This window comes from Talpa europaea (genome assembly GCF_964194135.1).
Source record: "Talpa europaea genome assembly, chromosome: 3".
NCBI classification, from domain to species: domain Eukaryota; kingdom Metazoa; phylum Chordata; class Mammalia; order Eulipotyphla; family Talpidae; genus Talpa; species Talpa europaea.
This window is the reverse complement of record NC_140069.1, coordinates 119539937-119565783: the sequence shown is the minus strand read 5'-3', so window position 1 is coordinate 119565783 and position 25847 is coordinate 119539937. Positions and strand designations below refer to the sequence as shown.

Below are 25847 nucleotides of genomic sequence, written 5' to 3'. Positions count from 1 at the left end.
TTCCTGGTGCCCCATTCAGTCTCCTCAATCACTTAGACAATGTCTATACTCATACTTCTTTGCACACAGCTCTATGGCTCTTACTCTATTTTGATTTGTTATATTGTGTAATTGTTTTATTGTTTATCTACCTGATGGTAAGTTCTTTCAAACAAGGACTATTCTCTGGTTGTACATTTTTCTTTATCATTTAGCCAGATATAGTGGACTCACCAAGGAAGTAAGGATGAAGTCAGAAGAAAGTTGACAATAGGCTGAAATGTTGAGGTTATTGACACCAGGAAGCATAGCTTCCAGGAGCAATATTTGCTCAGTAAATATTTTTGGAAAAGCTGGAGGAGTGTGGCTCATCTGAAAGTGGCACCAGAGAGACGATGGCCTGTGGAGGCTGCTGGAGACCGGGGACGGTGACTTGATATGAGAAGAAACATCTTGGGTTTTTGTGAAATGATCAAAGAAGCACTAGGGGAAGGTTGGCTGGGATTGGCTTGGAAGTGAGAGATGGACTAGATTGGGGAGCAGGGGAGGGAAGGCTGGGAAAGTGAGTTCACTGAAAGAGTAGGTGTTGAATTGGAGCCCTGCCTATCAATGACAGCACTTAAGTCTGTGGACACAAAGAGGCAGGTGATTGCCAGGACTGGGAGAAGGCAGTTCTTTACTCATGATCAGCCTGTCCTGAGTTGTTTCCTTAGAAATCTGCTGCAAGCCCAAGGCAGCCTCAGGAACCTGCCCCCTGCTGCCTTCAACACCACCTTCATCTGCGTGCTCTCCGGGGCAGTGTGCGAGGGAGCGGGTCATTTTCTTCCTCTGTGGTTTGTGTTTTGGTCACAAACATCTGGAAAGGAAAGATTTTCTTTTGTCTATATGATGTAATGTCTGATGCCTGGATTTCAGAAAATGGCTGTTGTTGGTAGACTGTGCCAAAAGTTGGCTAGGTCCTAATTGGAACAAGATTTCTGCCTCTGGGAATTGGCTGTGGGATGTTAAGAATTCATACTCCTTTAGGGAAAAAATGGTTTATATGGTATACAGGAAGAAGCCTTCAGCTAGGCCATGATGGCTGTTGGGGACATTTTCCATAAACCTCTGAGGGTTCAGTTTTCCTATGAGTAAATTCCTTTAGGTACTTGATTTAAAATGAATGTGGGAATGAGAAAAAATAATTAACTCTGAATGGATTTAAAGTAACACTTCTTGACTTGAACAAAAAAATGGATGCATGTGGTTTGGTTTTACCTTGTACATAATAAATCACGATGCTCAGGACAGAAGAGACAGGCAGAGGACAAAATGAATATATTATAGTTGGTCCAGAGCCTTTATTATGAAACCAGTAATGACTAATAAAAGTTTATTATTTACATTAAATCTCTTTTTTTCCACTTACTCAGAATGCCTACACTTCATGCATTTATTTGTTCAATCAGTGTTGAGTGGGCTTCCTTTACATCAGGCCGTGCCCTGGGGCATGGGAATGGGGTAACTCCCTGGGTGAATAAGACACAAGCCAGGCCCTCAAGGAGTTTACAGACCAGTGGTAGGGCTAGATAGGCCTGTCAGTTGTGTTACAAGAAAATGACACATGTCTTAACAATACAGATAAAGGCCAAGTAAGGTCTTAGAAAACACCACTTGAAAAAGGTGGAGGGAAGGAAAGAAACAAGTTTCATAAAAGGGGTGAAATTTGACCGGGGCTTTGAAAAATAAGTAGGATTTGAAGCTACAGTGCCTCAACTGTACTCCTACGTGCCGGTGTTGTAGCTCTTGTGAAAAAGAGGGCATCACCTCCTGCAGGGAGGTGGTGTCCAAAGGGTGGTTCATTCTTTAGGATGAGGAGGGGTCATGGGGAAGTGCCACAGCAGGCATCATTGTGAGCTCACTCTCAAAAGAATAGATGGCTCCTTGCTGGGTAACTAAGGAAGAGAAGGACAATCAGGATCCAGAAAGAGCCTAAGCAAACAGAAGGGGAAGTGAACCACCCTGTGCACTTGAGAAATAGTACGTAGTTCACTAGGTTTGGAGAAACAAGGAGAGAAAGCTTCAGGGGCAAAGAATGACCAGACTGTGGAAGGCCTGCAGTATCTCCCCAAGGGCCGGTGTGCATGGAGGAGATCAGGTTCATGCATCTTAGAGAGGCCACTTGGGCAGCTATGTGGAGGGACAGTGGCTGGGGCTGGGAAGTTGGAACAAGACTCATAAGTGGGATTCCAAATAGAAGACTAACGGTGCGTGTGAAGGCTGAAGAAAGGCATGGCATGGAGGGCTGGTAGGAAGGGAGAAGAGATACTCAAGGTGCCAGCAGGTAAAGCCATGGTATTTGGTTCCTGATTGAATGACAAGAAGGAATTTAGAGAATAAGTTTCCAACTTGGTGACTCAGTGGATGGTGGTGTCTTACCCCAAGAGAGCACGTGGGTGGAATTGAGTGCCGCCCCCTTGGTTCTGTGGGTTTGGACCACCACTGGGACAGAGGAGCTGGAGCTGTTTTTCAGGAACTTAGATGTTTGTGTCTCAGGCCTGGGAAGGGTTTGTAGTTGGAAATAAGGCAACAGATAAAAGATTAAAGCAAGAATGTGTTACGTATAGAAACCTCAATGTGTGGATGAAACACAAGTGATGAGAGAGGACAAGAGACCCAAGTCTTCGCGAGCTTTCAGCTTTGGAGTTTGGCAATATTTTTTCCATGTACTTAATTTCTAAAGGAACTAAAAAAAAATCTTCATGAGTGTTTCACCCCATTGTATGTTTAATGGCAAGCATAGATCTACGTGCAATGGTCTATAAGTGAGCACAGCTGACACGCTCCGCTCCCCTTGCAGTTGCTCCGCCGAGTCAGGCCAGTGCTCGTGTCGACCTCACATGATCGGGCGTCAGTGCAATGAAGTGGAATCTGGTTATTACTTTACCACTTTGGATCACTACCTCTATGAAGCAGAAGATGCCAACTTTGGGCCTGTAAGTAAGGGAGTGCTTGCCAGGTTGGTAAAGCAGTGTTTGGGGGGCAGTGATGACATTTGCACATTATACAAAGAGGCTACTGAAGCATTTTTCATTTCAGCATAATGAGTGGTAAACACACCACAGAGACTGGATACTTGATAATGAAAGGGATACATTTGGAGAAATGCATTTGTTGGGTGATTTTGTCATTATGTGGACATCATAAGGTGCAATTGTCCATATCGAGGTGGTAGGGCCTACTACCCACCCCTGCTATGTGGGATAGCCTATTGGGATCAGGCTTGTATATGTGATCCTTCATTGAGATGGTGACCGGTGATTGTATGACACTATAATGGTGTAGTATGAGAAATACCGCATCAATGGCAACCATATGGTAGTATATTAGCATATCAAAGTAGCATGCTATACACATTACATTTGCTAAGTGTAACACGTCAAATTTATCAAAAATAAAAGGATCATTTTTGTAATTCTTTTTGTGACTATAAAGATCAGAACCATGCCTTCTGGTCATGTTTAAAACTAGATAAACCTAAAACCCACAGAGACTTAGGAGCATTCACTAATAAGGTTTTTGATGTTGGGATTTTTTTTTACTTTTTCTTTCATTCTTTTTTAGATTTATGCTCCATTGTTGATTCTGGGAGAGATATTCAGAATATTGCTTCAGTTTTCTTTTGTTGCATAATAGATCTTCTCAAAATTCAGGAACTTAAAATATATATCTGGCACTGGAATGGGGGTGGCTGAACCAGCTGGGGAGTCACAGGGCATTTTTCCCCAGGTGATATCTCCCAGCAGCTCTGGGGGGACACCTCACATCATGGTGGGGTCAGCTTAGTGAACTGCTACATGACCTCTGACTTCCCAGAAGGGGGAATGAGAACCTGCCGGTCTCTGGCTCAGAAGTCCCAGAATGTCATTTCCTTGTGTTGTGTTGGACATGGATGCCAGGGCCAGAGCAGATTCAGGGGTGGGTGACACAGATTTCACTTCTTGATAGGAAAAGCTGTACACACATCCATCCAAGGAACGGAGGACTCCATCTTTGACAATGACTAATCACAGATCTTGTGTAATAATCCTGAGAACACAAACGCATGAGTTTAGCCACTCAAATCGATCAAGTCTCAGTCAGGGACAGTCGGAGCGAATTCCTCAGCAGTGACATTCATGCATTTGTCATGTATCCCCACTCATTCTTGGAGCTTGAAACAAATGCCAGTGAGACACATAAATCCATTAGCTACTCTACTAGCCTGTCAGAAGATCTGGGAGATGGCTCACCACTCCTAGACTGGTCTCTTGTTCCTTTACCCTCCTTCCTCTGGTTATAGCAGGTAATGTCCACCCTGAGATTTTGAGTCTGATCTCTGGGCTCCCAGGCTACTTCAACTACATAACTAATAAACCAATTTCCTGTTTATATATCAAAAACTTTGTATAGTCTAGTGGGAAAACTGACTTGGAAAAAAAGGCACTATCTCTACAGTTTGGGACCTTTGGGGCCTTTGAATTTCTTTGGCCTTTACATTTAAGTGAATTCCATTTCAAGTCAAGCCTAGCCTTTAACTGGATTCCTTTGGAGTAACCTGCCTGCCTGTCTCCTTGTCCTCAGGGCGTCAGCATAGTGGAGCGGCAGTATGTCCAGGACCGGATTCCTTCCTGGACTGGAGCCGGCTTTGTCCGAGTACCCGAAGGGGCTTATTTAGAGTTTTTTATTGACAACATACCATATTCCATGGAGTACGAGATCATAATTCGCTATGAGCCTCAGGTAAAGAAACCCTGTGTGGATGGACTATGGGGGTGAGGGGAGAGGGATTAGTAGAAAAATCTTTCTTCTAATAGACCTAGTCTCTGTAAAGTTTGGAAGCTTATTAGATTAGATCAACCTGATTTTCTACTTCCATGTAAATTAAAAGGCATCTTTTTCTTTAGTATTTAGTGTGAGCTCTTGTTCCAAGTGTGGCACTTGAACTTGCTGGGGACTGACGTAGTGATGAGTGTATCTGATACGCTCTTTCCCTCAGGGCTGCACTGCCCGCAGATGGAAACTTGCTCCTAGCTGTAGTAAAGGGCTATAGGTGGAAAGTAGAAGAGCAGAAATACAAAACAGTGGTAAAAAATGGAGATATTTATACCAGACAGGCTGGGCCAGGGGGTGCCAAAATGTTTCAGAAAGACTCAGATGTATGGAAAACAGTAGGGAGGTTTCTCAAACTATTAACAATTGATCAATTTTTAGATTTTTAGGCGATATATAATCCAGCAATCCCACTCATAGGTATCTATTCGGAGAATGCAAAAACACTAATTTGAAGAGATACATGCACACTTCAGCACTGGTTACAGCAGCCAATTTATGGAAGCAACCTAAGTGCCCAAGGGTGGGGGAGTGGATTAAGAGGATGTGGTATCTAGACACAGAGGAATACTACTCAGTTATTAAAAAGAGATGAAATCTTGCCATTTTCAACCTGGATGAAACTGGAGGGGAAAATACTAAGTGAAATAAGTTCCAAGGAGGAGAAGATGAATACCAATAGCTTCCCTTATATGTGGAACATAGAGAAACAAAGCAAAGGGTCAGACAAAAGCAAACCTATAAAAAAAACTTTAGAAATCTGACTTGGCAATTGAAGTTACAGTATGGGGGGGGGAGGGATTTCAGTGGACTCTGGGGAGGATGGAGGGTGTCTTGGTGATGGTCTTGTGTGATGACAGGCAACTGAGGAGGTGTGATCCTTTTTCTCTGAAAAAGTGTACAGTACTGTAAACCAGTGTTAAAAAGTGTACAGTGACTGTAAGCCAATGAAAAATGAACTAGTTGGGGGGATAAAGAATCAGACCTAGATTTTGAAGCATTGATTGGAATTTTGACTTAAAAGAAAGTTAAGGAATACCTTGAGCAGAGAGGAGAACTACTTGGAAAGGCCTTTCACATAGCCAGGTAAGGGCTGGAGTTGGAGATGTTAGGAAGAATGCTGGGGTCAAGAAGAGAACTTGGACTCTACAGTGACAGGAAGCTAGTCAGGGCTTGGTTTTTTAAAATCTGTTTATCGAGGTAATGTTGGTTTACATCACTGTATGGACATTACAAAAGTAGATTGTCACACCATACCCACTACCAAAGCCCCAGTAACCCTCCAGCCTCCCCCTCTTTCTCTGGTAATCTCAATTCTGAGTCAGGTTTCTAGGGTTGGCTTGTGTCTGTTCATATATTCCACATATGAGTGATGAAATCATCCAGTGTTTGTCTTTCTCCTTCTGACTTAACACAATCCTCTTAGTTCCATCCAGATATCACAAATGGCAAAATTTCATCTTTTTTATAGCTCAGTAGTATTACATTGTGTGTATATAGTGAATCTTAATCCACTCATCTGCCTTTGGTCACTCAAGTAGTTTCTATGACTTGGCTATTGTAAATAGTGCTGCAATGAACATAAGAGTGCATGTATCCCTTTGCATTAGTGTTTAATAAAGGGTTTTGAAAGGGATTTATCTTGAGTTATGCTTTAAGATGGCCTGGAAGGGACATCACAGGGGGCTGGGAGAGCAGGTGGAGACTGTTAGGTGTGCAGGTGATTAGGGCTGGTATTAGGCAGTAGCAGTGGAAATGGAAGAGGGAAGGGAAACCAGGCATTTTTCTACTTAAACTTAATGACCAATGAGGAGAGGTTGTTCTCAAGACAGGCAGCAATGGGCCAGCACAAATGGGCCTTTTTGATTGTTTCTTATTCTAGCTCCCCGACCACTGGGAGAAAGCTGTCATCACGGTGCAGCGACCTGGAAAGATTCCAACCAGCAGCAGATGTGGTAATACCGTTCCTGATGATGACAACCAGGTGGTGTCCTTATCTCCAGGCTCCAGGTCAGTGTGACTGCGCTTTGCAGGTCAACAGAACTAATGGGCAAATTAACTTTTTTCCTTATCTCTTGTATAGCAACTTGTAGAGTCACCATTTCTGAACTAGAGCCAAACATTGGCTATCTACTTACTTTCTTTGGGGGTGGTGAACATGGAGCTTTGATGGATTGATTGGGTGCTGACTGTTTAATTTTGTTTTTTGTTTGGGGGCAGGTATGTGGTGCTTCCACGCCCTGTGTGTTTGGAGAAGGGCGTGAACTACACGGTGAGGCTGGAGCTGCCCCAGTATACCTCCTCGGACAGCGGCGTGGACAGCCCCTACACGCTCATCGATTCTGTGAGTGGTGGATGGTTTCTGACCTTGCAGGGAAACCTGGGCAAAATAGTATCCCAGGTCCCCTGCAGGGTTTGAGGAGGGGTGATACTGAGTAAGCAGAATCCATCATTCTTGCCTCTGAGGTTGCTTTGCTTTCTTACTTGAATACCACACCTTCTGGGAGGGATTGACGCAAGGTGATTCATTCTGAAAATATGAAGTGCTTTAAAACTGACATCTCAAAAGCCATGAAGCTCTGTAAGGTCTACCTAAACTTTTCTGGCAAGAATATTTAAGAGTGAGGTTTTCATTTTATTCAGTCTAATTTGTTACTTATCAAGAGTCAAAGAAGCATTTTTGGTTTTGTCTTTTTTTCATTCTTCATTGCCTTCCTTGATGACACAGGAGCCTTAAGAGTATTTTGCTGTTCTCATTTCTTCATAGCTTGTTCTCATGCCATTCTGCAAATCACTGGACATCTTCACTGTGGGAGGTTCTGGAGATGGGCTAGTTACCAACAGTGTCTGGGAAACCTTCCAGAGGTACCGATGTCTGGAAAACAGCAGAAGCGTGGTAAAAACGCCGATGACTGACGTTTGCCGAAACATAATCTTTAGCATTTCTGCCCTGCTACACCAGACAGGCCTGGGTAGGTACTGCATCCTTTCCTTCTTGGCAGCTAGGGGTGCATCTGACATCATGTGGACGCTGGAATGTAAGCCCTAGAGTTTGGGTTAGGCAGTCAGCGCAAAAGAAATTGTGTCTTAACTAGTTTGCTTTATTTTTTATATTGGGGACTATTTTAATGATAGAGTTAGTGATCGAAAGTGGAATCAGGTTCCAAAGAATAATAGTTTAGCACTGTGGACTATGAAAATGGATTCAGTATTCACGCAATACACAAAAATCAGGTGACCAGGGGACAAGTCCAGGAAGATACAGCATTTCCATACAAGGGTGGGGAGTTTGAGTGGAATCCAAGGAGCATCATATAAATGACATTTGTTTTTCTGAAGGGTCAGGCCAACAACCCCCACCCCCCAAAGGTCACTGGGCATTTATCTGACATCTTCTGATATTTGATCTTTGAAGGCAAAGGGAGATCCTTTCTACACAATTTGCTATCATCTGCCAACTCTGTCTCCTCATCCTTCCTTCCCAGTCATCACAGGGGTGATGCTGTTTTAAATAAAGATTCTGATAAGCCAAGGTAGCAAGGGCTGTAGGAGCAGGGAGAGTCCAAGGAAAGGACCCACCAGTTCAGAACCGGGCGTGACACGCTGCACTCGTCTTTCTGGAGAGAAGTGACTGCTCTGTATCACAGGCCCCATCTCTTTCCTCTGCAGCTTGTGAATGTGACCCTCAAGGCTCATTAAGTTCCGTCTGTGACCCCAACGGAGGCCAGTGCCAATGCCGGCCCAATGTGGTTGGAAGAACCTGCGACAGATGTGCTCCTGGCACCTTTGGCTTTGGCCCCAGCGGATGCAAACGTAGGTTCATCAGGAGAACTGTAATGGGTTCATTCAGATTAACTGAGAAATGCTGGCTTGGGTGGCACAGCCTCAGAAGCTGGGCCATCCTCAGGAATTGATCCCGCCAGCCCGTAAATGTTGCAAGCCGGGCACAAGGGTGCTCACATCTCACGTGTGTTTGCATTTCTTCCCGTCTCACGGTGGTTTCTCGGTTGCCTTTTCCTTCAGCTTGTGAGTGCCACATGCAGGGATCGATCAATGCTTTCTGCCATCCCATCACCGGCCAGTGCCACTGTTTTCAGGGTGTGTACGCTCGGCAGTGTGACCAGTGCCTGCCCGGGTACTGGGGCTTTCCGAGTTGCCAGCCCTGCCAGTGCAATGGCCACGCCGAGGACTGCGACTCGGTGACGGGCGAGTGCGTGAACTGCCAGGACTACACCACGGGCCACAACTGTGAGAGGTGAGTGGACATGGCCTCAAGGGAGAGAGGAATGACATTTTGGGCTGAGCAACAGCATCGTAGCCAGATGAGCATGAATGTCTACCAGGCTCCAGATGGCTCCTTCCTTGCTGACCATCTCAGTAGCTTCTAGGAATTCATTCATTTATCCAGTGCATGGATACATTTTGTTTATTTTGTTTGCACCTTCTCTGTGCCAGGGGTGGTTCTGGTGGTAGGGATGCAGCAGAGCACAAAAGCCACTTGAATGTACCCTTTTTGGGGTGTCACCCAGGAGTCACCATAGATCTGTGTAGAAATCATCTCCTGTCACCACAGGTTCTGGCCTAGGATGAGAGTTGTGAAATCTTAATGCTTAATTTGGGTCAAAGCAGAAGCCAAATCCAAACAGGATTAGTCATTTTAAATGACTTTGTTTTTTGAAGCATTACAAGCGGCCAGTTTCCAGGAGACCACATGAAAAGTGTAAAGTAGCAGGTTAGTGTGTGCTGATAGAATAATTACTATAGATACGAAGCTCTGCACTGGATGCAATAGGAAGAGGACACAGATTGTGCCTCTGAGAACATGACAGCTGAGCCCAGTGGAATAGAAATAATTCATCTGAGGAAATGACCTGCCGAGATACACTGTTGATTACCAATTCAGAGAGACAGACATGGCTTGAGAACTTGCTCATTTGGAGTCCTAAGACATTGAATAAATGTCCTCTCTTCTAATAACTCCCTTACTTTACATGGGATTTTTGTTTTAAAATTTTCAGCAAGTGCTTCAGTCAGTGAAAAAGCTGCTCATCAGATGGAAGAGAAATTGTGGGTGAAAACTGAATATGGGTTTAACTTACAGTTTGAAGATGTACGTGGAAGCAAAGAAGTAGCTTTTGGCTACATGCTAAGATGGTATTCAAGAGTTTGGAGGTTCCAGTGGCAACTCCTTTGAGTAAAAGCTTTTTCTTCTAACCATAAAATTATGTGATAAAAAGAGAACAAGGAAACAGTTACACAAGGCTGCAAGGAAGAAATTAATATGTTGCTGTCAGTTTTTCTTTCCTGTTGTTTGTCACTGTTCTTTCAATGGGGAATGGAGAAAACATTTGGAAGAGATACCCAGAGAAGAAAGTCACATTAAAATGAAGAGGAGTGGGGTAGAAAACCCAGATGAACAGGGGGTGGTATCCACAGGGCTGCTGTGGCAGCGGGGGCATCCTGAGCTGTGTTGAGACCATCCTGTGAGAATGGCCTGGCCTGCTTGATAATATTTATGACAGTTTCTAGATTTTATTCATAAGATGTTTCTTACAAGTGAATGAGAAAAGGCCTGATCAGGGGAGGAAAATTTTTAACCCTAGATTTAGATGACATTATTGAAGCCTGTGGTCTTCTGCTAGCTAGAGCCGATTTGTCATCATTCTTTTCTTCACTCCAAGATTATTGGCGTTTCAATCCCAGGAATTTATAAAGAAGCTCTAGACTCAGAGTATTCCCAAGGGAGAAAGCAAAAGGGGCGGGGTTGAGAGGCAGGAAATGAACAGTCAGTTTCTGTCATGTCTTTGGATTTATTTCACCTAGTTTTCTCTGAGGCTTTACTTTCTCAGAAATCATTGTACAAAATTATTTCATCACTACCGATTTCCCCAGCACTTAATTCGGGAACATGTTCTTGTAATATGTCTGTGTCTAATTAAATAGAAGGTTAATTTCCTCTGAAGAGCTTCCTCCTATTTCTTCATCATTGCCCCATTAAGAAAAAACAAAAAACAAAACAAAACAAAACAAAACAAAAAAGCAAAAAAAAACTGCCTCAGAAACAAACATGAAAAACAAACTAAATTAGAAATCCTTAGACACATGTTCCAGGCCCATTTCTGCTTCTAACTTGCTTTATAACCTTGAGTGAGCTCACCGCCCCAATATCCAACTTTCTGTAAGTGGAAAATTGGAGCGGATTAGATGATCTCCAAAGTTCTTGTAAGTTCTTATGCTACAGAATTTAAAAAAAGTAGCCTCATCACCATTCGTGTGATGTGCGTGTCCTAGTGAAAGAATTCCCTACTAGAGGTCAGGAAGCCAAATTCATATCCCAGTGCATTAATGGCTAGTTGTGAAAGACTTGTCCATAATTTAAACTCCATGGAGTCTTTATCTGTAAGGAGAGGAAAATGGGAACTTTTGGGTTTGGAGTTGATAAATAACATCCTTCATCCCTGCCCAAGTTGAAACCACCTGAGCGACAGACGCAAGACTATGTAGCCAGAGAGCATCTCTATCTGCTTCCATAACTGTAAAGGCCGGAGAGGGTGTTAGACCTGTGGCCACCACGGAAGTGCTAACACATCACTCCTCCAGGTGCAGGCAGAGACACAACCACAATCTGTCTTCCAAGGACAGACTCCTTCCTGCAAGGAGAAACCAACTAGAAGCTCAGAGCAGGCAAGCAGCTGGTGGGACAGTGATGACCTTTTCCTCTGGGAGGGATGTGAGGGACCAGTTAAGGCCAGGGTAAGGGGAGTCCTCATCAGTGGTCCTCACTTTGTGATCAGCTAAAGCAAGAACCTACTGAAACAGTAGCTAGGGAAGAACATGGCAATCTATCTCATCACAAGCCCTCCAGGAAATTCTGGTTGGAGGGAACTTTGAGGATCCTTGCTGAGCCGAAAGTCCTCCCTGTGGAAACTTGAAGAATGTGGAATGAATGTTCTCAGAATGCAATTTCTAAGACTTTTCCTTGTAACAGGAGTGTACCAGGTGAGGCTCATAACTCTCTCCCTTTGGCTGATGTAGGTGCTTGGCTGGTTACTATGGTGATCCCATCATTGGCTCAGGAGATCATTGCCGACCTTGTCCTTGCCCAGATGGTCCTGAGAGTGGACGCCAGTTTGCCAGTAGCTGTTACCAGGATCCGGTTACTTTACAGCTCGAGTGTGTCTGTAGTCCTGGATACATTGGTAAATAATGTGCAGACCCTGGAGGAAAGGTGTTGCTGTATGAGTTGCTGGTTAGTGAAGAAAGCAGATGAAGTGGTCCAGTTTAGTTTTACCTTTCAATTCTTAATTAAAATTGAAGGGGATCTAAAATATAAAAGCTCTTTTCCTATGTGGCATGGAGGGTTGAGTCAACCCTTGGGTCTCTATGATGATAATGTCGGACACAGAGCAGGGTCGCAAGCTCATGCAGATTCATGAGCAAATTCCTTTGAACACTCTCCTGTTATTAAGCTGAAGAAAGATTAATTTACATTTTATTTCTCCCTTCCCTTACTCAGCTTCCAGCAGAAGAGTCTCAAACAAGTGACCAAGTGGTGAGAGGAAAAGCATATTTCCCAGGGAGTCCCCAGACAGCTGTGTCTGTCAAAGCTAGATATATTTTTCAGTGTTTGTTAAACTCACGTTTTCTGTCAACACTCAATGAGTGTAGTTCAACTTCAGCCTTTTATTTCTTGCTGCCACTGTTGCAGATACTGTTTCTTTGTATCTCTGGCTCTGTAGAGGAAACGTTGGCACATAATTTCAGGATTTCTTACAAGGAGACGTTGGTCATCACTCAGGACCCCATTTTTCAGGTTGCTCGCGTAGCAGCGGTGTTTTTTCAGTCCTGCTGAAATTCTTGGACAGGATTTTAATATCAGGTTGACTTTGTATTGTTAGATGGTTAGCTCCTAATCTGCCCCAGCCCTGAGTAACAAGACACTAAAGACGCCTGAGCGGGAGCACATGTAACAACTGCCTGTGCCCACTGCGGCCCCCTGATCCATGCAGCAGGTCACCGGCTGCAAAGTACTATTCTGCCCTTGCACATCAAGATCCCCCTGAAGATGTGGTCACCTGGGGTTCGGGAGGAGCACAGCACTGCCGGGGTTGGAATGGGGGTGGAGGGGACGGGTCCTTTCAGACAGCAAGCTAAAGGTGTGATGCTTGGTTTTATTGGCTAACAGGCTCCAGATGTGAAGATTGTGCCTCAGGCTACTTCGGCAATCCCTCGGATGTTGGGGGGTCATGCCAACCTTGCCATTGTCACCACAACATTGACACAGCAGACCCAGAGGCCTGTGACAAGGAGACCGGGAGGTGCCTCAAGTGCCTGTACCACACGGAGGGGGAGCACTGCCAGCGCTGCCGGTTCGGGTACTATGGGGACGCCCTCCGGCAGGACTGTCGAAGTAAGATGCCCGCTCCTTATGCCCACTCATTAAAATGCTTTCTGTCCCCTATCTCGCCAGGAGATTTTCTGCTTAGGGTATTGATGTCATTTGCAAAACCACTTGTACAGAGAGGTAGAATTTCACTTTTGACCTGAGGAGGGGAACAATGCTTTGTTTTTTCTTTACAGCCTCATTTTTTGACACAAGTGATGCAGGGCCTAAGACCGCCTAAAGGCAGCTGTCACGGTGATAAATCCCACCCAATAAAAGGCATTGATTTTTTTTTTCTGTTATGCCTGTGAACTTGCTGGTTCATTAGGCCTTCTAAATCCTAAATACTCACTTTGGTCCACACCTCTTCTCAAGTCACGATGAAGTAGAGCCTTTCCAATTAAGGGAAAGAAAGCAGTAATATCTCTAGTCTTTCTTTCAAAACTCAGTAATTCTCTTATCTAAAGATCAGCCAGTGCCGGCTCCTGCTGCCCCAAGCCCCATCTTTGTTTATGCAAACACGTGTGGAATGCTGTGCCCAAGCAGGGCTGGATTCCTGAAGGCCTTACTGGCTGAGCGGGCTTCTACCTGTTGTCGGACACATTCATTACTGCTGTGCCCTGCCAAGAGCTTGAAATGATTAGGTAGCTCAGTTCCCATGGCATATGTATTATTTCCACCCTAAAAGCCTCCATTTAAAAATTATTCACCATCACTTTATTAAATCTGAGGATTTGGAAAACACTGCTCAGGCGAAATGTGTCTTGTGCACATGTCTGGGAAATGCCAGAACTCTGGAAAGCATCATAAAAACTTCTGAAGAATACCAGTTTCTGATTTTTTAAATGTTGCCTCCACCTCTTCCCCTACTGGCTTGCATCTCCAGGTCCCAATCTGGACGTGGCTGCCGTTGGCACAGTGCCCTGTCTTTGTCGCTGTCATTAGACTCAGCTGTGCCGTTCTTTTCCAGAGTGTGTCTGCAACTACCTGGGCACTGTGCAGAACCACTGCAATGGCTCTGACTGCCAGTGCGACGAGACCACCGGGCAGTGCTTGTGCCTTCCAAATGTCATCGGGCAGAACTGTGACCGCTGTGCGCCCAACACCTGGCAGCTGGCCAGCGGGACAGGGTGTGAGCCGTGCCTCTGTGATGCAGCGCACTCCTTCGGGCCATCTTGTAATGAGGTGAGGCTGTCATGGCCCGGTGGCTGTCACAGTGTAAGCAAAGATCCCTTTGAGACCCAGTGACAGCAAATCCATCAGTGGGTTCGGTCCTAGTAGAGAAAGGCAACTCTGGCACTCACAGCCTTGCGCCGGGCACATGGGCTGGCACACAAGGCCCAGGGTGGGTATCTGCCCTCACCTGGCCTTCCCCAGCTGGGCCCACATAACCCCACACAGAGGCTCTAGCGAATATACCCATAGCATTTCAGTGCCCACCTGCAGGCCCAGACTCGCATTAGAAGGACTAGGATATGCCAGTTTTTTTCCCCTGGTACCTGGCTGCTGAGTCAGACGTTTTATTCTTAGCTACATAGCCTGAAAGAAGCTGTGTGGCTCTATCCAGCATTGTAAAAAATGCTGCTAGTTCCTGCCACTGAGAATAAAGGCATCCCACCCACCCACCCCACAGCAGATGGGTCACAGGTGGCCTGGGCTTGTTAGTATTTTTTGAGGATAGGAGGGAGGAAATGTAATAAAGTGTAACATGCCCTGGCCCTTTCCAACCCCTTCTGCAGGAGAGCACTTGGGACATGCTGCCTGGGGCCCTGGGCCAGGCATGGAAGTTAGATTCCTCTTTTCTAGTCAGGGCGTGGAAGCCTTCTCAGTTCAGCCCCACTTGCCCTAACTGGCAGCTGAAAATTCACACTGGCTTCTGCCCTCCTGCTGGCCCACTTGACCATGGTCTGTTTTCTGGCTGCAGTTCACAGGGCAGTGCCAGTGCATGCCTGGATTCGGAGGCCGCACCTGCAGCAAATGCCAGGAGCTTTTCTGGGGGGACCCCAATGTGGAGTGCCGAGGTGAGTGGGGGTAACCTCTGAGCAGGGTGGAGGGAGCAGATGTAAGAGCTTTCTGTAAACTCTAAAATGTAGTACAGATGAATTTGTCCATGATAGCTATTGCATTACAAAAGAAATTTATGTGTATTGCTTAAAAAAAATCCTAACAAATCCTGTCCAGTGAGCATGTAGGTGGTTAAAGCAGACCTGCTCATGTCTCCAGCTCTATCCTCCAGCAGTGGTATCTGTCTCTGAACAGCACCCCCATACATACACGCCACAGTGCACACTGAATTGCCTTTTTAAATGCTTCTAACTAAATTGAACTCATATTAACTATAGATTTCTGCAAATCTTTCTTTGTTCCCCTCCAAAGAGTATTTTGTGTTCAGCGTTGTTATCAGTTCCTGCACAGTCTGGTAAGATCGTTTGAGTCCATGTAGCAAGTAGGCGCTGCTGACAGTGAAGCCCTTGGCGTGGGTACGCCAGTCATGTCCCCGCCAGTGGGAACAGGAGGGCGACGTGGTAGCACCTTGGCTCACAGTGAAGGGAGGTCTCAGGAGCTCGAAGCCTGTCGCATGTGAATAAACCCCAGATTCCCACTCAGGTTTATGATCAAATGGGACCATGAGAGAAGGCTTGACATTTTCTTAAGAGCAGAGTGCTCGCTTCGGCAGCACATATACATTTTCTTAAGAGCAGAACTTGCTTAAGATCATGTGAATCCTTTAAGCATTGCTTCATTTCTATGCTGTTGCAATGTGGGGTTTTTTTTTTTTTTTGTTCACCTGCCAGATTATTTTTCAAATCTTAAAAGTATTTATGAAAAAGATTTGATTGTTTCTACTGTTTTCTTATTTTTTCTTTCCTGCTTGAGTTTTTTCCCTTATGTTTGAAGAGAATAACTAAATGAGTATTTTCTGCAGTTGCTTATTTGTTCTTTGACATATTTTTCTTTATTACGCATATGAAATAATAGGTCCTCATTAAACTAAATAAAAAGTGCTTTGCTTTTTAGGGGGACAATTATAGCAAGAATTGATACAGATTGTCAAGTTAGCAGTTGTTTAGTATCTCCCATAAGGGTCAGAAACCTAGAAAGCTGTGTTCCTTCAGAGTGAGCCATCTGTTCCTTAATGCTGTAAAACGTCAGTGGACAAGACCAAAACAAGTGGGATGTGATTTGTTTTTTCAATGGGGGCTTATGCCAAGAGGCTTTATACCAACAGCCTTGATTGGAGTAGGGCTTGTTCCAGAAATGATGTGGGTGGTTTTGATAAACAAGTGCTTCTTCATTCCCCATTCTTCACTCCCAGATGGTTCTTCATGGGACCTGGTTCTCTCATTTCATTTAGAAGGGTCAGGACATTCAGTAGCCCACTTGTCCAAGATATCTTTGCAAGTAAATCCTTACTGAAAATCTGGTTTCTCCAGGGCTCTCATCACTATTCTGTTAAATTCCTCCATCTTGTCATGCCCTGAGGGCTTGATTTTCTCCAGATAATAGTTCCACGTTGCTTATAATCTGATTCTATCAGCATGTGTCACTGGCAAAATAGCTCAGCTGCCAGAGCTGCCTGACCTTTTGCTCCATCTAAGCTTTGTTAGCACGAAAAGCCTGTAACCCAGCGTCTGAGTCAATCAGAGAATTGTTCATTTAGGGCCCGGACCTTAACCCCTTCCCCTTTTATCTTTTCTTCAAACATTCAGCTCTAAATCTGCCAGAGAAACTTGGCTTGTAGGAACTGTATCAACTTGTTTAGGTCAAAAGTTGGATCATGTTTTAAAAACTTTACAAAGAGGGAAACCCATGGCCTCCCTGTTAGCCGACTCCTCTGCTCCTTTTATCCAGAAGAAAGGTCAGCCCATTGCCTAAGAAACTGATAGTCAAGAAAAACAAGCAAGCAATACAAAACAAAAGCTAAGTATTCCGCATGAAGCATGGTTTGTATGAGGGGAATGTATAGAAATCAGCTGCATACCATACTTCTTCTTTCTGCTTCTCTCTTGGTATTTCTTCATTCTCTTTGGGATAATCACAGAATTTTAGTTAATAAAAGAACTACTGAGACCATCCAGCTTCATAATTTTCACATCAGCCTCCCTGGGAATTAGTGGCTTAAGGGTGGCAGGGAGGCAGGCAGGTGAAGAGATCCTGAAGTGGAGAAGAGGTTCTGGAGCCAGACCTCAGTTGCTCTAGGTTCTTGGTGTCCAGGGGGCCAAGGATGCTAAATGTCTTGTAATGCTCCAGACAAGTTTTCACAGAATGTGTTGGGCCCCAAATGTTTTCAACACCCTGTGGTGAAAGCTCCTGACTAACAGAGCAGCCAGAGAGAGTGAGAGTTGACTACAATGGCGAGCCGCAGGGTCTTGGACATAAAGGATGGGGCAGGAGCAGGACCAAGTGACCTGGTGAAGGCCGGGACAGGAGTGCAGAGGAGACAAAGCTCAGGGCTCTAGATGGACCGGGTTGGAGTCACAAATGGAAACGGGAGGACGAGAGCTTGAAGGGATGGAATCCAGAGATCAGCGAGGACAAGGAGTGGTGTCATCTGAAGCGAGATGAAACTGGGAAAAGAAGGCAACCTCTTTTCTCAAGTTGTGTAATTGCCAAAGATGTCTTCAGCCTCAAGTCTTTGAGTTGAAAGGGTTTGTTGGAGGGCACAAATTTAGATTTTCTGTTGCTGTCTATTTAACAATATGCTTATAGAAAGACTTGGGTCACAGCTAAGAATTCTCCTTATGGAAAAAAATGCAGTTATGTAAAAGACAAATGAGTTGAGCCTTGAACTTATAAGTCGTTGAATGTGCTTATTGTCCAGGCGGGTTGGGGCTCTTGGCCGATCGTGCCAACTCTGAACAAGCCCATCACTGTGCTGGGTGGGGGGAGAGTCTCATCCACCCACCACTGAACGTGCCTGAGAAAACCCCCGCTTGGGGCTCTCTGCGCTGTGCCCCTCAGGAGTCAAAGGGTCACATGCAGAATCTTTCTGTTGATTCATAGATAGCAAAGGGAGGGTGAGGTTTCCATGTGGGACTCTGGCTCCTGGAAAAGACCAATCTCTCAAACTCAGCAAACTGGAGATCTGGGGCATGGGTGAGAGGCTGCACAGTGGCTATTCTCCCATCATGCTTTCTTCACAGTTCTTTTTTTTTTTTTTTTTTTGGTAGGAAAATTAAAGACATTTCTCTGCTTAGACATGCATTTTTTGAATGCTTGTATTCTTTGTCAGGCTGGGATTCGTTTACAATCATCTACCCTATTCTTTATTTTTTCTAGTGTGACTCAGGACATCAGATTTAATTTGGTTCTTTAGAGAAACACGGGCTCTCTTGTTAGTAAAGGAAGTCTTCTCTCATATAATCACAGACAGTGTGTCCCCTGCAGGGGTGGCCAGACTAGAGGCAGGCAAACTGCGGCCCGTGAGCCAGCCCCAGGCTGAGGTCTGCCTGCATACAGGGGAGCACAGCCCCTCTGGTCACATGTGGGCCATGGCTTTTCGTGCTCTTATGTCAGTTGAATGGCTGTGACATAGACCACACAGGTCCGCAAAGCTCACTGTGTCTAATATCTAAGCTGTTATAGAAAAAGTTCTTTAAAGACAGCTTGCTTATTTCTGCAGGGAAATCATAGTCATTCTCCAACTTTCGTTACAAAACTGAAGTCCTGTTTCTTAGTCCCAAGTATCTGCAGCTAAAGAAGGAAGAGAATTTAAAGAAGCACAAAACCACATTTAAGAAATGAAAAAAGTATTTAGATTTCCCTAGCTTTTATAGTAAGGATGCCTAGGTAAAGTATCAATAATCCTTTTGGCAATATAGCAGATCCTGGAGTCCTGCGGTACTTTGCGGCAAGGCCCATGGCAGAAGAAAATAAGCTAATTTTAGGGTACAGTGCTCTGTCCCAGCCAGACTCAAGTTTCAAAAGCACAAGTGAGTAACCAGTGCAGCACTGAGTGACTGCGCGTTGGCATCTAGTGGGGAGCAGTGCCACAGAGGCGGCTCTGGGGGGAACGGTCACACACAGGTAACGTGATGGCAAGAGGCAGGGCTGGCACAGGCCTCTCCAACTGCTGGGAGAAGCAAGACCGGTCAGAACCAGCATCCTTCAGCAAGGTTTCATGGGGAAGCTTACCTCTAGTGCCTCCATACAAACTCTGCTGCTGCAGGAGCACTTTCAGGGATATGACATATTATTGATTTTATCCTTACAACAAACTACCTATGAGGGTAAATGTAGTTTCCATTTCACAGTCGATAAATGTCAGATGCAGGGAGGTTTAGTGACTTGCTCATACAGCAAGGGGAAGCAAAGCTGGGATTTGAACCAGCCTGTTACAGTGTTCCTGCTTTTTCTGCAGGCTTCTCAGATCCTTGATGACAGTTGATATTTAGAGAGAAGGAATTATTCTGTCTAAAGGATACTCTGCAACAACAAGACTACTAGGGACGGGTACTCTGAGGAAACTGTCCTAGTGGAAGGCAGTGGAGAACTTTGGTTTCACCAGATTGTGAAAAGTCTTGAATGCCAAGCCATTGAGGGTGGACTGTCTTCAATGACAGAGGAGACCTGGAAGAAGAGAAGGAGGCTATAGGGAAAGCAGGAAAAAAAGTCCTAGCTACTAGAAGGAGGTCCACGGGCTAATGTTTCCCATTCTGGTGTTGATGGTGTTTCCCTCTGTGCCTCAATATCTACCAGATGAGTGTAATATTCCTTTGCCAACCTCTTGAGAAAACTTAGTGGAAATAGAACATACTGATCACATAACCAAGAGTATATGTATAGATGTAGGTGGAATTCTCATAGCTCATTAAAATGATTACTATCTCATTTTTAAAATGTTATTCATCTTCATGTTCCTCTTAAAGATCAAGCAGCATCTTTTGCTGTACACACTCTTTTTTCCAAAGGAAGGCTTTAATCCTCTGCCAAATCTCATGTCTTAAAAGAAGCCGAGAGGCAGGTCCACCTATTCCTTTCTCTTAAGAGAGGCGGTAACTCATCCAATCTTGTCAACAGCAGTCTGCTCTATAGTTAGTTAATGATTTTTTAGATCCTAGTGAGTAGGAGAGATGATTGGAGAGTTCCTTTCATAATTTAAGCTTCCATGAAGTTTTAGGTTGTCAAGTAAGACCCAAACTTTCTGCTTCAGCAGAGAATAGTCTGGGAGGATCTTTCTTCAAGGTTGCAAATGTGAGCTTTCTAGTATTTACTCCCATTAGAGAAGCAATTCTGGAGACACAGCACGCAAGGAAGGAAGCACATGTCCACAGGAATGTTAGCCTTTTCCCAGCTTCGGCTTGAAATTAAAACCTGATCCACTTTAGAATAGTAATTTGATGCCCTTGGAAAGAAAGTCTAGGATCTGACTTTTTCAAAGACAAAATTGCCATCTCAGCATCTGAAACTTGACTCTTTGTTTACCAAATGGAGGAAAGGAATGTTGGTCAGTTCAGCCTAACTAGTTCTTGTCTGCTAGAGAGAACTAAGCTCTGTTGGCCCTTTGAAATGCTGGCCTGGGAAAACCTTGCCAACATTTTCTCCCTCAAAGATGCTCATGGTAGAATGAGAAAGACATGGCTTCACTGATTAGGGAAGTTAAAAATAGATTCAACATATGCACACAATCTCTTGCTCTAGAATGAGTCCAGCAAAAGCCTGTAGGACTGAGCTAAAGTGTACCTTTGCATTATCTGCAGGAAAGAGTTTCTAAGCAAACTAAAAGCATGTGCAGCATCTGCCTCAGCTGTTCCAAGCCTAAGGGATCTTTTGGGCTCCCAGCCAACCACTGAGTAGAGTCTGCAAGGCCCGAGCAAGCTGAACATTCTCGTTTATTCCAAATGGCAGCCTTTATTCCCCTGGCTGTGCAGGCCCTCGTTGTGCAGTGGATTACACTGGTGAACTTGTAAAGTCACTTCTGTACGCCACCCTTTGAAGAGGAAACATGCACGCAATGCACAAAGAGTGGAGAAAGACTGAACAGTTGGGGGGAAAAAAATATGGTACTACCCAAAATGGGGTTTTGACCTTCCACATTAGTTGGCAGCTGTTAGAAATACAGATTCTCATTTCTCTCGTGCAGAAAATCTCTGGGGGTGGCAGAGCAGGGAAGTACCTTGTGTTTCATGAACCCTCCAGTTGACTCCGATGCACACCAGGCTTGAGGGGCTAGGACCTGGGTGACCCACACCACTTTCAGCTTTCTGGGTGACTTTTACTGAGTGATAGGAATTCTTGGTCTCACTCATAGCAGGAATCTAGAAAACTTAAATAAGGGACCAGGAAAATGAATATAAGAAAGTGAAAATCAAAATCAACAAAAAACTATGAACCAGAGACACTTTTTGGGGGGTGGGGGGCGGGAGGGGAAGGATTGGGGTCAGAATGGGGCGTTTGCAATTGTATGGGGGAATATAAAAATAAAATTTATTATTTAAAAAAAAAATAAAATCCAAACCCCAAGCTCTTCAGGTTAAGCATTAAATTATTCCTGTTCTGATCTCAGAAACTGATGAGGCAGTGGGTTTCCCACGCCTTTCCCGTTCTCTGGGGTGTCCTGTCACTGTGTTTGGGATACTATTGGGTGCAAACAATGGGAAGTTTTTTCTTGCAAAACTTCTCTTAGTCTTTAATGTGCTGATGTTGGCTTTGGATCTTCATGAGGAAGGCGTCAAATTTCCTGAACATACTTATTCATGAAACCCTTGTTCCAGGAACATCTAGAACTAATGATCTAGGGAACAGAATTATCCACAGCTCACTAAGCAGCTTCCTGCTTCCTGAGAAAGCTACAAAAATTGCACAGGAAAATGAAGCCTGTCAGAAGTGGCTGGAAAGAACAGTGTGCGTTAGGGAATAAAGGTTTAGTTTTGAAAATCCAAGGCATCCTGGGAATAGTATGTTTTAAATCCAAAATGGTGACAACTAGAATAGTGGAAATTGAAAATTTTTTTAAAGATAGATTTATCTATCTATCTATTTATTTATTTATACAAGAACAGGGGTACAGGCCAGATGTGCGGGAGGGTGACAGGACTCACCAGAGACAGAGTGGGGAACGGAACAGGCAGACTGACGAAATACACTGCTGAGGGGAGCAGCGGGAGAGACAGGAGAGGTCTGCCATGCCATGTGGGACCCTTGCTGGCTGGCCAGGATGGAACCGGTGCTGCAGAGGCTGCGGACAGCTTCACAGCACTGCACTCAACCACCTGTGCCACCAGGGGAGGCCCAGAAATTGAAATTTTTGAATAAACTGTCATGTTATTGGCAAAGACGAAGCCATGGCAACTTTTGTTTTCCACTGTCTGATGGAAATCTGATCAGGCATCACCCTGGATAGACCACCAGACAAAGCTGGGACCCAGGAAGTGGTTAGAAAAACACTCATCAAGTGCTTTCTCTTATGCAGATGCTCCTCTAATCACTATAGAAGTGAGTTCTATAGTGGGGTGTGGGGGCAGAGCACAAGCAGCATTCACAGGGGGGGCAGCCTGAGTCCAGGCCCAAAGCTGCTGCTCAAGAGCCTGGGGTGCTGCTGGTAGCCAAGGGCAATGAGAAGATCATGCAACACAGGCAGGTGGTGAGGGTCAATGAACTGTGAAGGCCACAGACACTCTCAGGGTCTAGAGCATGGAGGTGTTGCGAGCAGCTGTGAGGACCATCAGAGAAACTGGCTCTGAACATGCTCCATCAGCAAGTCAGAAGCAGATTGTAGCTGGAGACCCAAGAATTTATAAAAAAAAATTCCTGAGGGTATGAGTCTGTTGTGTCGTACCACGGTCGGCATTGCTTTTGAGAAAGATTACATTCTTCCTTGGGGTGTTATCAGTGTCCCTTGATACCTATACCAAAAGTAAGGTTAGCATTTCACTTGGCCAAGCTTATTGAACTCATTGCAGATTAACTATGTACAGATGCAGATTAACCCTGTGCGCAGTCATGTAATTGGAAAAATGGTTGAAGAGAAATCCCTGCCTTTGGAGCCTTCAGTCCAGTTAGAGAAGTAATATTTATTTGGCCTTGAAAAATGTTTTGTCCCCACCTTTTCCCAGAAAGGATCTATGGTATATGGACAGGCCTTTTGGATAAACACTATGCAAATATTGTTGAGATGTCAAGTGTTGGTATGAGTGCATTAGTCACCGGGGCTTTGGGACTCAGGCAGGGTTTAATGGCACAGGCACTGTGGGAAGTCATCTCAGCCACAGTCCATTGGTCAAGAATGCTGGTTTTATACCTATACCAGTTAGGCCCTGCCTACGATGGCACCTCTGTGTGCCAGTGACAGGCTGGGCCTGAAACCTGAATGGTTCACATAGTCCTTCTATCACTCCTGACATTTTATGGGCCAATGTCCTTAGTGTTGGGGGTATTTATCACATGGACAGACCCCCACAAGTGAGATTATACTTAGTTGAAAGCCTTTAAACTAGATACTTAGTATTCCCATGGCTGCTTTGTGATTGTTCTTCATCAAGTATTCACTGTGCTGTTTTGTGCCCAGGCAGGGGCAGAAATGGGGGGCACTTTTTAGTGTCTTAGGCTAGGTGCCTCTCTTCATCAGTGTCACCTACGTGTGTGACAGCATCTGCTGGGAAGGACAAAGAGGGAAGCAGAGGCAGGGCAGAGCACAGGAGCAGAGGGTGGCCTGCAAAGTGCTGAAGACAGTCCTGGCTCTGCCATTTCCTTACAGGAAGACTTGGGCAGGTCACATAATCTCACAGAAGGTCACTTTCCACATCTGTATATAGTGATTATTGTAATACCTGCCCCATAGGGTCACTGTGAGAAGGAGGGTAGTGCCTGGCACAGCAAGGGTTGACTTTGGAAAGTATCATTCATTACTACTACCGTTGAGTGGTTAGGGAGGGTCGAGGCAATGCCAGTGCTAGAGGAGGGGGCTGCTGCAGTTTCTGTGGGAGTCACTGGTAAATTGTTGATAGCTGACATCTTCTTGTTGTAACAGCAACTGAGGACTCTAAATGCTGAGTCTTGTCACTGAGACTTGTGATCTAGTAGATGAGCTAGCACCCCTGTTTCCCTTCTAGCCTGTGACTGTGACCCCAGGGGCATTGAGACACCGCAGTGTGACCAGTCCACCGGCCAGTGTGTCTGCATTGAGGGTGTCGAGGGGCCACGCTGTGACAAGTGCACACGAGGATACTCGGGAGTCTTCCCGGACTGCACCCCCTGCCACCAGTGCTTTGCCCTCTGGGATGTGATCATTGCTGAGTTGACCAACAGGACCCAGAAGTTCCTGGAGAAAGCCAAGGCCTTGAAGATCAGCGGTGTGCTTGGGCCTTACCGGGAGACTATGGACTCGGTGGAGAAGAAAATCAACGAAATTAAAGACATCCTGGCCCAGAACCCAGCTGCAGAGCCCCTGAAAAACATTGGGCATCTCTTTGAGGAAGCAGAGTAAGTAGTTAATAAGCCAGAGTGAAAACTCACAATATTGTTTCAACTTTTATAAACGGCAGATACTCCTGGTAGGGTGCTGCCATCAGGTCAGGATAGGCCTGTGAGTGCACACAGGTACTGGGTCATTTGTTTTCCAGCGGTGCTTAGTCTGGGTATTTGGGTGGGTGAATGGTGACATGTCGCTGGGGACAAAACTCCGGAGATTGCAATACAGGCTGTATTTTATGTTCAGCGCTTCTCCTTGCAGTCAGTGCTGTACGGCCGCGCACTGCATTTAAGGACAAGGATGTATACCTGGGTCTTAGCTATGTGCTGGGCTTGTGAGCCTGGCTGACTCACTTACTCCTGAGCATCTCTTTTCTCTCCTGTGGATAAAGCGAAGCTATCTGCCTTTACCTTGATGGAGTAAAAGGATTGATCCGTGAGCTGATAATGTAATTGCAAAAAACATTAATATACATTGTTGTTTTGTGTTTTGCAAATGCCAGGGAAATTCCATTACCACAAATAAGATTCCTTATTTCCAAGTGATTTCCGTTGCTCAGCCATTGGCCCAAAAGAGCAAATCCTGCATTCATCTAATTATAACAGATTCTCTGCGAAGATAGTTTTCTTAGCCCTTGTCTGGGTAATTACTTGATTTATTTTCCAGTCAAAATAAGGAGAATTGAGCTGATATGCAGAACTTCTCGGGGATCATTTTTCTACCCTTCTAGTCATATTTCTCCTACTCCCAAACATTCCAACGTTTGAAAAAAGAATCCCCTGTGTAGCAGAGTAAGATCTAGGCAGCAGGACAAAACAAGAAAGGATATGAAGCATTTGGGTTTCTCCAAATGCTATGTTTGTCTTTGTTTTCTGGCGGATTCCCCAGTCAGTCACAAGTGAGATGAAAATGTCATCGCTAGATCTTGTGCATGGTGACTTTACATTGTAACAGAGTTACAGTAACCTTTCTCCCGTTGCTGGACTTAAAGCAGCATTTCTAAGAAACCAGATGGAGATTCATCTCAATACTATGTATGAGAAGCAGGAAGGGAAAGCTGGTCTTAGCTCAGGTACCTGTCAGAAGGTCAAGTAAGTGCCTTGGAGAAGGTCCTTCCTAGATTTTCTAGACTTAAAGTTAACCAGCTGATCATTTCTAGGTGCTCAGGCTTAGCGCCCAAGGCCATTAGGCTGACCAGGATGTGAGGAAATGGCATATGTGGGA

At 44.9% G+C, this 25847-nt stretch overlaps 1 protein-coding gene across 1 annotated transcript in view; it reads left to right on the top strand.

Annotated features, from left to right (window-relative positions):
- Positions 1-25847, top strand: part of LAMB1 (laminin subunit beta 1) — a gene marked incomplete at both ends in the record, with an annotated part of 69901 nt that overhangs the window by 28122 nt on the left and 15932 nt on the right. The window contains 12 exons of the mRNA XM_084229979.1: positions 2819-2954; positions 4582-4740; positions 6713-6840; positions 7051-7174; positions 7598-7802; positions 8500-8643; positions 8854-9085; positions 11866-12029; positions 13016-13240; positions 14184-14398; positions 15138-15234; positions 24265-24634. Coding sequence (XP_084086105.1) covers positions 2819-2954; positions 4582-4740; positions 6713-6840; positions 7051-7174; positions 7598-7802; positions 8500-8643; positions 8854-9085; positions 11866-12029; positions 13016-13240; positions 14184-14398; positions 15138-15234; positions 24265-24634 — 2199 coding nt within the window. The remainder of the gene's footprint in view (positions 1-2818; positions 2955-4581; positions 4741-6712; positions 6841-7050; positions 7175-7597; positions 7803-8499; positions 8644-8853; positions 9086-11865; positions 12030-13015; positions 13241-14183; positions 14399-15137; positions 15235-24264; positions 24635-25847) is intronic.